The following is a 15,185-nucleotide window of genomic DNA, read 5'->3' on the forward strand; positions in this document are numbered from 1 at the left end:
CCTATCTAAGATGTTTGGGGAAGCACAGGCAAAGGGCAGACAGAGTAGGTACAGAGCACCGGAGGAGTGAAATATTCTTTCAACCAACACAGCTCTCTTGAGGTTGCTAGACCGGATAAACTTTTCACAGCAAGGTCCTTGATCTAGGTGTGTGTGTTTTTAAAGCAATTTGGAGAAATAAATTATGATGAGGAGGTTGTAGCAATAAATGATGAGAGGATGCTGCTAGCATTTAGTGAGCAGCAAGTGGGGTATCAGTATTTGTCACTAGCTCAATAGCCCATCCGTGGCTGTCCCTGTGACTCCAGATACAGCACAAGAATTGGGCTGCTTCATTACATCTCCTAGTGTGATCATGCCTAAGGTTTTGCATATTGAAATGTTATTTTATTGTTATTGTGCTACCATTTCTCCATTTAAAAACATAATTTGTGCATTATATAGTGAGCAGGTAAGTTATATGTTCTACAATTTTCATTTCAGGCTAATAAAGGAGGTGTTGCAAATAGTTGGAATATAAAGCAGACATTAGGCCTGAAGGCATTGAGAACCACTGATTTATGTGAAGCTGTTTGCCAAAGAAAAGCAGTTAAAAGGCAATTACCTGGTGATGGTTATGGACAAGTTAACAGTGATTAGTCAGTCAGGGGGGTAGCGAACAAAGGCATTGAATGTGCATTTGGTACAAAGGGTCCACTCCAACTCAGAGCAGCCACCTTTGGGGAACTTCTGTGCAACGGGGACAGGAGGAGGGACAGAGGGAGTGCAAAGGTGGGGAGGGCATCTCACTCCCTGTGTTTCTCTCTTCACTTCACAGCTTAGCCTGGGAACAACCTCAAAGGAGTGATTTTCACCTCTCCTAGCCAGACTGCCAGAACACCTCACTTCAGCCCTGCTATAAGCAAAATGTTCACCTTTCAGAGGAAATGCAGATATTTATCTTTTATATAAAGTTCTAAGCACATTACATGTACTGTATTGCCTTTGTAGTATGTGAAAATTGAGAGAATTCCCAGAAATTGTTTACAAATCCCAAATTTTACCTGGTCTACTAAAACCAATCACCTGTCTGCCTTGCAGAGTTTGAGGTGGACTAGCTTGACAATCGCTATCTCCTCATCTAATCACTGCTATGTGGTTCTGATAAGTTTAGGCAGTAAGGTGTCACAGATTAGAGCACATTAGAATTGGAAGGAGCTCAAACCTGATTCTAGTTTAATTGTCTCCTTTTACAAATGAAAAAACAGTCCAAGAGAGGCAATGTGACTGCCCAAGATCAAAAGCTGATAAAAGGCTGGTTGTCACTAGAAATAAAATGAGCAGCTTCCGGCACAAACTCGAAGGGCCAAACATATAGGGAACCTATTTGGGAAGATTGGAGTCTTTCAGGATAAGATAAACCCTTTAAGATAATATTTGAATTTTATGGATCAGAGGTGTCATTCAAGTCTTCCAGGAAAGCAGTGATGAACATACAGTTGTTTCATTTCTGTATCAGTGAGCTGTGGGGCAGCAGGAAGGGGCAGGCTTGTCAAATGCAATATGCCCCCTTTAGCCATGGGGATGCATTCCAAGACCTCCGGTGGATAGAACCAAACACTATATATACTATGTTTTCTTCTTATACATACATGCCTATGAGAGAGCTTAATTTATAAATTAGGCACAGTAAGAGATAAACAACTAATAATAACATAGAACAATTAAGCAATATACTGCAATAAAAGTTAAGTAAATGTGGTCTCTCTCTCTCTGAAAACAGCTTATTGTCTGTATTCACCTTTCCACTTAAAGAAAGCACTTTATGGCTTCTCTTTGGTATCTGAATTGTCAACATTACTACTCTTACACGTTGGGGCTATTATTAAGCAAAATAAAGGCACTCTGTCTTCCACTCCCATATTTGTTTTGTCCACTTCAGAACCCAGAGCCTGGCACACTGCAGGTGGCAGCTCAACATTCGTTGGAGGTGTGTGACTAGAATGCAAAAGTTTAACTCAAGGATGATATTACTATGTTTACTTTATTCTTTGACCAGACAGCTAGTGTGGGGGCCTCTGGAGACAAAAATTTTCATCTTTCCATTTATCTTAGAATTGGCTGACTTTAGAACAATGGTTCTTAAATTTTAGTGCACATAAAAATCACCTGTGTGCACCTTTATTTATTTTTAATATTTATTTTTGTTAATTCTCATCTGAGGATATTTTTCCATTGATTTTTAGCGAGTGTGGAAGGGAGGGAGAGAGAGAGGAAAAAAAAACCACCATATCGATGTAAGAGAGACACATCGACCGATTGCCTCCCACACGCACCCCAACCAGAGCAGAGATGGAGCCTGCAACTGAGGTATGTGCCCCTGACCAGAATGGAGCACGGGACCCTTCAGTTCAGGGGCCAACACTCTATTCTAAACTGGTTAGGGCTGTGTGTGCCTTTAAAATGCAGATTCTTTGGCCCCGCTGTTAGGGATTTTGATTCAGTCAGTCAGTTATAAGACCCAGGAATTGATGAATCCCACAAGTATTTATTGAGCACTTACAATGCGCTAAACACTGGGGACCAGGGTAAACAGACCAGTTTCTACACTCCAGGGCTTACATGCCAATAAGGGAGATACATAATAACGTAATTAGTAGACAAACATGCAAAAGAATTTGCATTTCTAATAAGCACCCAGGGTGATGCTGAAGCAAGTAGACCTAGCTCCAAGAAATATTGTTTTAGAAATGGAACATTTAACCTGGTAGGCACTTCAATAACTGGATAACATACTCGCCAAGTACTTTCATGTGACCCATGGTTTTGAGCCAGCATGGCTTAGGCCATTGAGCAGAAGGAGCTCCCCAATGTGGCCCTATGCGGCCCTGCCTGTCCGGGTGCTGTGGGTGAGTACGTTGGGTGATGACCAGCAGGCTCTTCTGAGGATTAGGAGCTGTCTGGCCAGTCCTGGCTTTTCCAGCCCAGCATCTCTTGGTGCAGGGGAGCTTTGGATGGCAGCTGTCACATCCTCTGTCTGTTCTAAAGTATTTCTTTAATGTTTACACATTCAACCTTTAGGCTCACAGGTAAGTGGTGACTGACTCTTTGTAATGCTGCTCTCTGTTAGTTGTTGGTGTTTAAGAAAGAAACATTGAAGTGATGCCTCTTGAATCAGACTACTGCTTTGAATGTTGTTGTTTTGCATTAAATTCCCAATTAACAGTAGCCTTTGAAAATTCACATGATGCTATAGGGTCAGCCAACTGCATAAAGTTGCCTGGGGAAAATCCCACAATGCCAGCTAGAGCTGCCAGCAGGAAAAATCTTCTTGTGGGAAGGGCAAAAAACATGGATTACATCATGTGTGGATTTTTGACTCAGATTCATGGCTCTGAAGGAGAAAGCTACTGATCCTACCTAAAGAAGCACGTTCCTGGAGAGTGTGTACCTCCAGGCAGGCATTCAAATGGGCACATAAGGGGTGCTTGAGTCATTGGTGACCTGCTCATTGACCTGCTGAACTTGTAGTAATTCTACCAGCCTTTCCTAAGTGAGGAGAGCTTGGCTCTGTTCACAGAGACACCAGCGCAAAGAAGAAAGGATGTGTGAGTCCTTCCTGTTAGAAAGTGACTAATGTTACAATCACTGTTAATAGCAACACAACAGCAGTGATAATGACTTACCAGTTTTAGGAAGAGTCACTGCACTATGCTTTAGATAAGGCTCCGAGAAGCAGCTGAATGTGGCTAAACATTTGAAATGTGGAGACAGAATAACTGGGCTCCTGCTCCAGACCTTATGCTAATTGTGTGTACTTGAAGCCCTTAGTTCTTCCTTGTACTCACCTGCCTCACAAGGTTTACATGAGGACCCAATGAAATAGTAAATATAAAACACTATAGGGCACTAAGTATAAAACTCTGCCTACCATATAGCACCCACTCAATACATGTTAGATAATCTCATTAGTAACAGTAATAGTACTAGCCTCATGTGACTTGCAGGATGTCACACAGGTGGTGGGAGGCAGGTGTTTAACTTAAGAGCTGTGTGACGTCATAACCCAAGTTCTTAGCACTATACAACAACTGTCTTTTCGAAGCATTTATGGGGTTTAAACAAAAATACCTATTACCTTGATTAACATGAGACTGTTCAGGTTGAGTTCTAGAATTGTAATGATGTAGGTAACATTTTCACTATGATTGTTTGGAAGCCCCTTAAATTGAGTAGTTCCTTGGTCCCAATTCTTATTGCTATTAGCACTGATTAGTAAAATAAGGAAAACATATAACTCCTACTAAAACACATTGCTCTATCAATAAGGGGAAATGTCTGTGTGTGCTAGAAGGTGTGCTGACAATCTCTCATCACTTCTCCTAGTCCTCAAACTAACATCCCTCTTCTGTGAACTTTTTGGTAGAGAGAAGAAAAGGATTATGATAAATTGTCCAATTTATCATGTAAGAAACCATGCTTGGCTACTGTAAATAACTTTGTAACCAGGAGAAAATAAAAACTGCCATTACAGAACCTTAAAAATTAATGATATGGGAATACAACAGATAAAAATATGAGAGGCATCCTAAATCATCCTCAGAGGAAAATGAATAGCCTGAAATGCTTCTGTAATTAAATAACAAAGAATAAAGGCAACTAAACTGAATATTTAATCCAACAACAATGTAGGCAGAAAGAATGAATGTTTTAATGAATTAGAAACTATAAATACATTTAAATTCAAAAGATGGAACACTGAAAAGATCAATGAATATACAATTATATGACTAGTCCAATTAAAGAAAAGAGAGAAAATGTAACATTTGAAATGAGAAAGGAGGTATGGATATCTATATATATAAAAGGCTAATATGCAAAATGTCTCTTCAGGAGTTTGGGAGACTGGGAGTTTGCTCGCTTGCTATGACCTGTGCTGACCACCAGGGGGAGGCATGGAATGAAGGAAGGCCCCAGCTGGCAGCCTGAAGGCCCTGATTGGCCCTGATCGCTGGCCAGGCCTAGGGACCCTACCTGTGCACGAATTTCTGCTACATTCAGCTACATGGGTGCATGTATAGATTGGGTAGGAAGCTGTGTGTGTGTATTTAATATTATAAGAGAATTCTATGGAGCACCTTAGGCTAATCTTAAAATTTGGGGAAATAGATAATTTCCCCCAGGAACATGTAAATTAAAAGAATTGATTCAAGAATATACAGAAAATTTGAAAACAAAAACAAATAATAAGTGGGAAAAAGTTTCCAAAAAATTGTTCCTCAAAATGCCAGGCCCTGATGTTCTGGTAGTGAATATTAACAAGTCTATTATTGGCAGATGATGCTCTTTTAGCTTTTATAGAGAAGACAATGGAAAGCTTTGAATTTATTTCCTGAAATTAGCTAACTGTGAAAGCAAAATCTGTCAAATATAGCCCCCCAAATCTATAGATACATCTTAGAGTATAGCTACAAAAATCTCAAATATAATATTAGAAAATATAATCCAGAAGGAAATGAAGGATTAACATGGAACTAAATAGGATGTGTTGCAAGAATGCAAAGAATGGCGTGGAGGTAAGATGATAATTAATATCTGAAACTATAAGTGAGTAAACTGAAACTAATCTATAAGAAGGAAAATACAGGCAGGCACACATCGGTATGCACACTTTTGGGAGGCTCCAGATAAAACTGGAGGCTTGTTTAAGGTCATCCATCTACTTTTTCTTGGAGACCTGACTTAAACCTCAGACTTGAATCTCTAAAATGCAGGCCTCGGGTTCTTGGACTATGCACCCGGGTGAATGGCAGAAGAACTACTTTGCAGTTACATCTGGCACAGGTACAGTCAGATGGAAGGCAGATACCTACCCAAGGCAGTTACTAGCATTCAGCATGCATGGGCAAACAGAGAGTTTTCCCAGGTCTGTGCTACCAAACTGTTAAAAAATTATGCAGAGAAATATTTTGCCATTATTGATTCTGACAGTGTTGAAACTGGCTTGAATAACTATTCGGAAAACATTTTAATTTTAGCAAGATCTCAGCAAACTGACCCTGACAAGTAGGAGTCTGGACTGTCAATAAATAATGTTTTCAAAATAAGTAATGTACAGGAGATGGTGCAGGCTGACAAATATTCAAAGACTCCCTATTGGCACCTCCTGATGAATCAGTAGTAATCCATAAAGAGACCATTGCCTTTGATTGCCACACTTAGTGTTTGTGGTGACTCTGAGGAGAGTGACCCATGAACTAACCAGCTCATGGTACAGTTAGGACCCCAATTTTTTTTTTTTTTTGCGCCCTTTGGTAAAGATCTGTATTTTTCTTCTTCTTTATTTCTGAACATGCTTTATTAGTTAGTCCTGGTAAGGGAAGAAAATTCTATCCGGTTACAAACCAGACAAAGTAAAAACTGCCACTTTCACTCCAGCTTTTGGCAAGATCTCAAATCTGTTAAGCAACAGGAAGCAAAGCTCTGTTTCCAATGTAAACCACTATGCTAGCCAACACTAAGAATTCTGTGGTCTTCTGAAGAAACTCTTTCTCCAATAAAAGATGCATATAAATCCTACATTCTCATGTACACATACGATTTAAAGTTTCAATTTGAGCTCACTATTCATCCCATTACACATTTTGAAGAAAACCTGTTCAAAACAAAAGGAAAAAGTTTCTTGACATTTTGTATGCATAGGTGTATACATCAGATAATAACTGGATGAAAAATCAAGTTTCTATTAACACATGCCATCGATCAACTGTAAAACCTGAGCTATCGCTATCCTATTGTTGAGCTATCAGATTCTGACCACTTCCCCTCCTGGGACAAGCCAACTTCTCTCACATCCATGGCTTAGAGCTCGCCAGGGCCTCTTCTTGTTTCAAAGTCTGCCTTCTGCACACCAGACTAAGTTTTGCAGAGTCTGTGTCTATGTCTATCTTGTCTCCCACTGTGTTCCTAACCAAGGCCCCTGCCTACAGCCAGAAGAAGTAGCCCACAGGGCTCTCACTTCCATCAGAGGGCAACTCCCTATTCTTCCAAATTATCATCTATAAAATAGAAGTTTTCTCTCCTCATCCCCTGTCTGAACTTCTGGAAATTACCTTTTTGGTTAGTGGCCTAATCCAATTCTGAAATATCACTCAATTCTTCTACAAATACTTATTTTCCTCTAGATACTAATTCATATTTTCTTCTCTATCCTTAAGCACATCATTGCATCATATTTTAGATTCCACTAATTCAAATTTTGCAAATATCAGACCCAATGACACTTGAATAAAAGTTCAGTAATCCCATCACTGGGAATATTCAACTTTTTGCTGACAAGGAAAGGGAACTCTTAAATTAAAACTTAGGAAATTAAGGATTCATTTAACACACTTTCCTCTTTTGAACTTAATAATTAATTTTTACAAAATATAATACTCTTTTTACTTATGATACTTCCATTAAAATGTAAAGCATGGGAAACTGAGGCTTTCCATTACCCTATCTTATTTTACCTTTTACAGTATACATAATAACATTAAAATGTTTTTTTATTTGCAACTCTTAGAGAACCTATTTCAAACAAATGATTTACTATACCTGTCTAAGAACTGTTTTAACTGAAAATCATGTTTCACTTTAAATGGGTCACCAAATTGAGCCCCTTTAATTGCTAATTAAGGGATAGTATCTCTTGGGATGTGTTTCTACATGTGGCTATGAGCTTTTTAGAAGGTCACAGATTATTCTCATCTTTCACTAGGATATTTGCCTTCAATTGTGAGCTTCTTACTAAGTCAACTATCTGCAGAACAAGACAAAATCTGTCACCCAGTCACCGATAGACTGATGAGCAGAGTCAGAAAAAGTAACTGTAAGAAGGAAAAGCCTTAGAGAGCAGGTCCAGGTTCATGTTTTGCAAAGTCTGGATGAACTTTGTAAAGTACATTAGGAGAAAGTTTGTCAGTCTCAGGTGATTTCTGAACTGCACGCCTGATTTTCAAGGGGACTTGATAGATAATAAGAACAACATGGCCACCAGGAGGGTTTGAGCATATTCCAGTGGGAACTGTGGCTGCAGATGACTGCTCAAGGCCTCCTCCTGGTTCCTGGCTCCAAACATGAAAATTTTACTTAATCCATCAAGACCAGGCTCTCAATCTTAAACTCATGCTATACAGATGGTGTGAATTATTAGAATCAAAGACTATCTGTAGCTACCAACATAGCTTTAATTTTCTTTTCCAAAATGTTCTCATACAATACTGCTAGGAGTAAATTCATGAAACCTGTTGAAAGGTGATATGGCCTGATGTGTCACTTTCCTTATGAATGTTCATAGAGTTTAGGTTAGCAATTATACAAAGAAATAACCACAGATGGAGAAGCCCTGGGCACGTAAGAATGTTCCCTGAAGGATGTAAAGGTTGTTTACAAGAGCAACACCAGAAATGGGGAAATAAACAGTAGGGGACTAATATTTTGTGCTTGCTCTGTTTTAGCTGTCATTTTTAGCATTTTACATTTGTCAATGCATGTAATCTGCACAACAACCCTCTGAAGCAGGTGCCATTACTTTCTCCTTTCCTTAGCTGGGGAAACAGGCATTTGTCCCGGCTAGTGCTGGAGTGGAGATTTATTTAAACAGCATACCATCATGTTTTCCCACAGCCACACCTCAAAAATTATGTAAAGTGTGTTGTATTTGTAATAATGTAGAAATATATTTATGTTATCATGTTTAGTTAGAAAAAGAAACATGATCACAAATGTAAATATTATTCAAAAGAGAGGGGAAAAAAGAATAAACCTCTATGCTTAAAAAGAGACTCAAAGGTTGAGACAGCAATGTAGTACAATCTTTGGGTGGGAGAATTATGATTTTTCCCTGCTATTTTCTACGTTTTTTAAAGTGAGCATATATTGCTTTTTAAATGTTAAAAATGTTTTCTGCTGCCACTCCCATTTCCCTCTACTTCCTTCTTTCTTGCTTCGCTTCATACAGGCACCACAAGATTTTTCTTCTAGTCCTTATTTCTCCCACATTTTATTTCATATGCTTTTTTTCCTCTTTCCTTTTCTCTTTCTTCTTTCTCCTGTGTTGCTCCGTTCCTCCCCTCCTCATCTCACAAGGCCCCTGAGCAGAAGGAGACAAAGCCCCTTGGCCCTACTGGTGGTGAATGACAGATACCTTTGGCCTCTGTCCCAGCTGCCCTGTCAGTGGTTTCTTTCCCTGCAACACTTCGCTTTTCCTTCTTCTACTAGTAGCCCTGCACTTCTCTATGGAGCATGATGCTGCCTCCAGACAGTCAGATGTCCTCAGGTCAGCCTTTTGCTCTTATAAATACCTGACGGGCAGGCTTAGTGGACTCCTTCCAAGGCTATTTCCATGGTCACAGCCTGATTTTCACAGTAGAAGCAATATTGGTGCCATAAGGAGTGGAGTCAAGAGCCCCCTCTGTTCTCCCAGATCATCTATCCTCCCACTGGGATTCAACTCAAGAGCACCTACGAAGCCATAGCTGGTTTGGCTCAGTGGATAGAATTGGCCTGTGGACTGAAGTGTCCCAGGTTTGATTCCGGTCAAGGGCACATGCCTAGGTTGTGGGCTTGATCCCCAGTAGGGGGCGTGCAGGAGGCAGCTGATCAATAATTCTCTCTCATCATTGATGTTTCTATCTCTTATTCCCTCTCCCTTCCTCTGTGAAATCAATAAAAAAAATATATATATATTTTTAAAAACGCACCTAAAAATTAAGCTAAGAAGGAAAACTGACTAGATTGAAAAAAACATGGCCTGTCAGACAATTCTTCCCTGGATTCCAGGCTCATTACTTATAACTGTTTGGCTACAGATTAAGGAAATGTTTTGTTATTTAAATCTTTATCCCCAGTTAGCAAATTTTGTGTCTGTGCCAATTTTCTCCTCAAGTACCTGATAGTGAGGAACACTGGCAGCATTAAAAGTATAAAGCAGTTCCTTTTTCAGAATGTGTTGACCTCACTCCATTCCTCTATCATTTCACGCCCATCTTACTGCTAGAGTCACTGACCAGTCTCTCCTCTTCCTTGCTCCCTGAGGGTGTTTCACTCATGCCCTTCACAGATAAAAATACTTGCAAGTTACCTGGTCTCCAGCCTCATCAAGTTCAAATGCTAAGTTTAGCTTTTTATCCCCAAAAATAAAAAATAAAACATCACTGTTTTTTTCTCACTGTAGAGGTAATGTGCACTCCTTGCAAACAAATTCTGACAATATACAAAGGTGTGAACAAGAACATGGCAGGCTATTGTAATTTTATCTTCCAGAGGGAGATATGGCTGTTAATCAGTTTGGTTTTTTGAGTTTTCAAAATCCCATATGGCCAGACATGTTTGCTATGGCTGTCCCCTTCCCCTCCTGGAGCCCCACAAGCTCATTGCTGCTTCTGTGGCTTTGCTGGTGGTACTCAATCTTCTGTTCTTGTCGCCCTCCCACCCTCGTTTCCAACTCATCTCCAATTTTTAAAATCCAGCTCAAGCCCTCACTGCTGCATGAAGCCTTTCAACCTTACCAATGTATACAATGTGTACTCTGGGCCACACAATTCAACCATATCAATGTCTCTCCATCTCTCCACTTAGATCATATTCTGTCAGGGCACTGGGATTATGCCTCATCTTTTTCTAGAGCTTAGTGGTATGGTGGACAATCATAAATGTGTGTCCCATAAATTCATACCAATAAATAAGTGATTAATTTATTTTTTATAGGTTCCAAGCTACAGGCCAATGATAATTTTTTAAAATATATTTTTATTGATTTTAGAGAGGAAGGGAGAGGGATAGAGAGATAGAAACATCAATGATGAGAGAGACTCATCGATAGGCTGCCTCCTGCACACCCCCCACTGGGGATCAATCCCACAACCTAGGCATGTGCCCTTGACCAGAACCAAACCTGGGACCCTTCAGTACGCAGGCCAAAACTCTTATCCACCGAGCCAAACCAGCTAGGGCCAGGCCAATGATAATTTACATGAATATCTTGAAAATGCTATTTAATCTTTCTTTCCCTTCCTCCCCTCCCTCCCACCTATTCACAGCGTGCCTATGAAGGTATGGGTGTCAATTAAAACATGGATTCGTCTTTGGCTCCAGTATAAAGCTGATGAGTTGCTGAGACGTTATTTATTCCCTACTGGCTAAAATGCCCCCCACCCCCACTTCTGTAATTATTCAATCAAGTGCACACCATCCAGGGTGCCTAGAATGATGACATCACCATAAATCAGTGATCAAGTTGTTGGTGTTGATGAATGTCCTTGTGCACCATCTTGGTGCAGAATTTTTTGATAGATTTAACAAACGTTCTGATTCAGTCAAGGGCCATGGAAGGCTCCATGGCATGGAGGGACACCATCCCACAACTCCAGGCAAGAGCCTGTGTGAAAAAGAAAGTGAATGGCGGTGGCCAGGATGGAGGCAGGTTTTCTGCCCCTATGGTCATCACCTGTTTTCAGACTAAGAGGTATACATATGTGTGGAATTTGCAAATTCCTAACCAAAAAGCGTTGCATATTCATGCTCACCTCTCATCACACTTAATTAGAATCACGCTGTCTGTTCCAATACCCAAGGCTGCAGCTCCCTTCTTGAGAGAAAAATGACTCTGTAAAAAGAGCATATTAGTAATTAGTTGCATAAAAAGTTAAAATCCAATCCCTTAGCTATTTTTTTTTTCATTTCTCCTATTTCTAACCTGTCCCTCCAAAGCCTGGATTGCTGAGAGAAGAAGGCATCCTTCACTTGGGCTTAAAAAATTGTAGTGAAATCTAGATAACATAAAATTGACCATCTTCACCATTTAGAAATGCACAATTCAGTGGCCTTAAGTACATTAATGTTGTTGTGCACCCAACACTACCATCCTTCTCCAGAACTCTTTCCATCTTGCAAAACAGAAACTCTGTACCCATGAAACAACAGCTCCTCATTCCCCGCTCTCCACAGCCTTGGAGACCACCATTCTACTTTCGGTCTCTATGAATCTGGCTATCCTAGGAACCTCATGTAAGCGGAACCATGGGCTATTTATCCTTTGTGAGTGGCTTGTTTCACGGAGCATAAGGTCTTCACGATTCATCCATGTCGTAGCTTATATCAGAATTCCCCTCATTTTCAATGCTAAATCATATTCATTGTATATATACATCACATTTTGTTTTCCATTCATCCGTCCATGGACATTTGGATGGCTACTACCTTTTGTCCTTATGGATAATGTAGTATGAGCATGGGTGTGCAGATTTCTCTTTGAGCCATACTTTTAAATTCTTTGGAGTATACTCAGAAGTGAATTGCTGGATCATGTGGTAATTCTATTTTTGAGGAATTGTCTCATACTGCTTTCCACATCAGCTGTACCATTTTCCACTCCCACCAGCATTGCTCCAATGGTTCCAGTGTCTACACATCCTGTCAACAATTATTTTGTGTGTTTTTTTGTTTGTTGTGAGAATAGTCATTCTAATGGTGTGGAGTGATACCTCATTATGGATTTGCTTTGCATTTCCCCAGTTATTAGTGATACTGAGCATATTTTCATGTGCTTATTGGCCATTTGTACATCTTCTTTGAAGAAATGTCTATACAAGTCCTTTGACAACTCTTGAATAGATGTTTTGTTTGTTTGCTTGTTTGTTTGTTGCTATTGTTGTTGAGTTCACTTGGACTTTAAGTGAAATACTAAGACCCTGGAAATTGTAAACACACAGTAATCCAAGCCAATTTATATACAAGGGGTAAGAGCACATCGACTGCCTCCAGCAACTGTGTATGTATGGCTCCCAAACTTATATTTTGCTACCAAGAGATCACACTCAAGTTTCTCTCAAAGTTCAGTGAAATTGTGTGCATCAAGTAAGAGGAGTGATTGGCTTTAAATTCAGCACTTTAGGTCCCAGAATTGTTGGAGGGGCTATTTGTTGTGCAGGTGACGGCCCAGCCGGGGCTGGGCTCCGGAAGGAGGCATTGGTTCCTGGCTTGGGCAGAACGCTGCGTGGAAAAGGCCACACTGACAAGGCACTGCCACATCTTTGTGGTCTTGGTTATTGATTCCGGATAGGAAGCTGAATCTTTTTTTTTTTTTTTTAATGACTGTAGCACTGTGCAATGCGGAAAGCTGAGAGGCTAACCTAAGCCCAGCTGTACTGCATCTGCTCAGCAGCCTCCTACTATTAACTACAGATCATTAAGCTGTCCAAGAGGGGAGCCAATGCCTCAATTTACATCTCCAAAGGGCTGCTGGCTGGAATTTTAAGTTACGGTTCCTGAGTGGGCTCTCTTTTCAAAGGCCCACTTTTGACTTATTTGAATTCTTAAATATGCAGCATAGGAACTGCTATACTTCTAGGGGTGTGTCTCATAAACAGGAGGAAATCACATGTAAAACAGTAGCAAATAATGCAAACCAGTTAACAGGGCACTGAACAGAGACGTTTTAAAAGCCCAGTGTCACCGAGAAGTAATGAGAAAGGGCCATTAGCCTCATTTTACAACCTCGAAAAGACAAAGTGGACATTTGTTACCAAGATACCTGGGAACTAGGAGAGAAAGCTTAATTGGGTTTGTAAAGATGCATGTCTCCCTCACTAAAAACATAGTGGTCTCTCTTGCTTAGCAGATCCCTAAGCCATCCAGGAAAGGGCGAAACAGCACTAAGTCTCCCTGCCAGGAGGGCACAGAACAGAGGAAACAGCTGCCCCAGTGAGCAAACACAAGCCTTAAATTAGGCCCCTCAGCGAATGAGCTTGTAAGCACTAAACTGCCTAGTGGCAAATTGGGGATAAGTAAGAGATCTGATGCACCTGGTCAATGAGAGGAAGTCGTCTCATCTGGTATTTAATGAGAAAGGGTAAGGATCCTCAAATGAGGAGCAATTAACCAGGATAATTGATCACTGTACCAAATACCACACACTTAAAGACAAACACATGCCCAAATAGAAAGCTTGAAGATGGGGAACAAAGGTGATATGAGGCATGAAAAAGAAAATTAGATACCGAACGCGTTTATATTTCAGGAAAGGGAGCAGGGAAATAGCTAGATGTTGTCCACAAATAGCAAGGGACCCATAAAGAGGAAGGGACTTGAGAGACAAAAAAAAAAAAAGACACTGCCTAATGAGGAAGAAACAGTGAAGCCAGCTTAAATGGCCCATCTCTCTGTGCTGATGGAGAATCATTTGTAATCCTTAGCACCACATCGTTTGGAACCACTTGTTGAGGACCCAGAACACAACAGCAACCTGGATGCTGAGGAGCCTGGAAACCAAGTATCTAGAGACGTCTCAGAGAACACTTGGTCATAAGCAGAGATAAAGAGGGACATGTGGCATATGTGCGGCCTTTATATCTGAAGGGCTATGCCAAAGCACGAGTAGAGGAATAGCCTGACTGCTCTGGGTGGCTTCAGAAAGCAGAACAAAAATTGGAAGCTATAAGGATTCAGTTGTGTCCCTCAGATCATCAAGACTGTTGTTATAATCAGTTCATCAATGGAATAGCTGGGGAATGAGCTAATGAATACCCCTCTGGCCCCCCGCCTCCCTGATTTTGGAAAAAATAACAATAGGCCCCCTGATAAATCTAGTGCTTATTTAGAACAAAATCATATTTCAATTCAAGGGTAATAGATGTTAAAACCTATATGTTTTTAATTTATACTAAATAAAGATTAATTTACTGGTATCTTTTAATAAAATAGCATTAATTAATCTAGACACAGGATATATGTTTCAGTTGACATTTAAAATGTGCAAATAAGTATGGGATTTTATAGTTATGAAATAATTGTAAGTGAAAAGTAAGCAGGGTTTGAGTGTGTTGAGATTGTCCAAAGTGAGAATGAATGAGGATGAGAGCCCACAGGCATGAGCTCCATCATTGTATGCAGCCCTGGTGCAGTAAGTCTTACCTGTCTTTAGGGATGGTGGGAGAGTAAGGAGAATGGTGGAAAGTTCTGAAAGAAACCAGGTCAGTATTTTGACATGCTGGTTTCTCTTCCTCTTTACAATTTAGATAAGCAGTTTGGAAAGTTGCATTAATTCTTTCAAGCCATTGTTAGTCACATCCAGATATTTAACTGAGACTCAGATTCAGTGCCTAGTGGACAACAGGGCTTCAGGGAAATCCTCCTCTGGGCTCAGGGAACACAAAGATTATTAA

The 15,185-nt window shown here is 40.3% G+C and overlaps 1 protein-coding gene across 1 annotated transcript in view; it reads right to left on the reverse strand.

The window, feature by feature from the left end:
* Positions 1–15,185, reverse strand: part of GAD2 (glutamate decarboxylase 2) — a 66,104-nt gene that overhangs the window by 34,536 nt on the left and 16,383 nt on the right. Inside the window, exon 8 of the mRNA XM_080667422.1 lies at positions 11,550–11,629. Coding sequence (XP_080523548.1) covers positions 11,550–11,629 — 80 coding nt within the window. The remainder of the gene's footprint in view (positions 1–11,549; positions 11,630–15,185) is intronic.

This window comes from Plecotus auritus, assembly GCF_963455305.1.
Source record: "Plecotus auritus genome assembly, chromosome: 1".
NCBI classification, from domain to species: Eukaryota; Metazoa; Chordata; class Mammalia; order Chiroptera; family Vespertilionidae; genus Plecotus; species Plecotus auritus.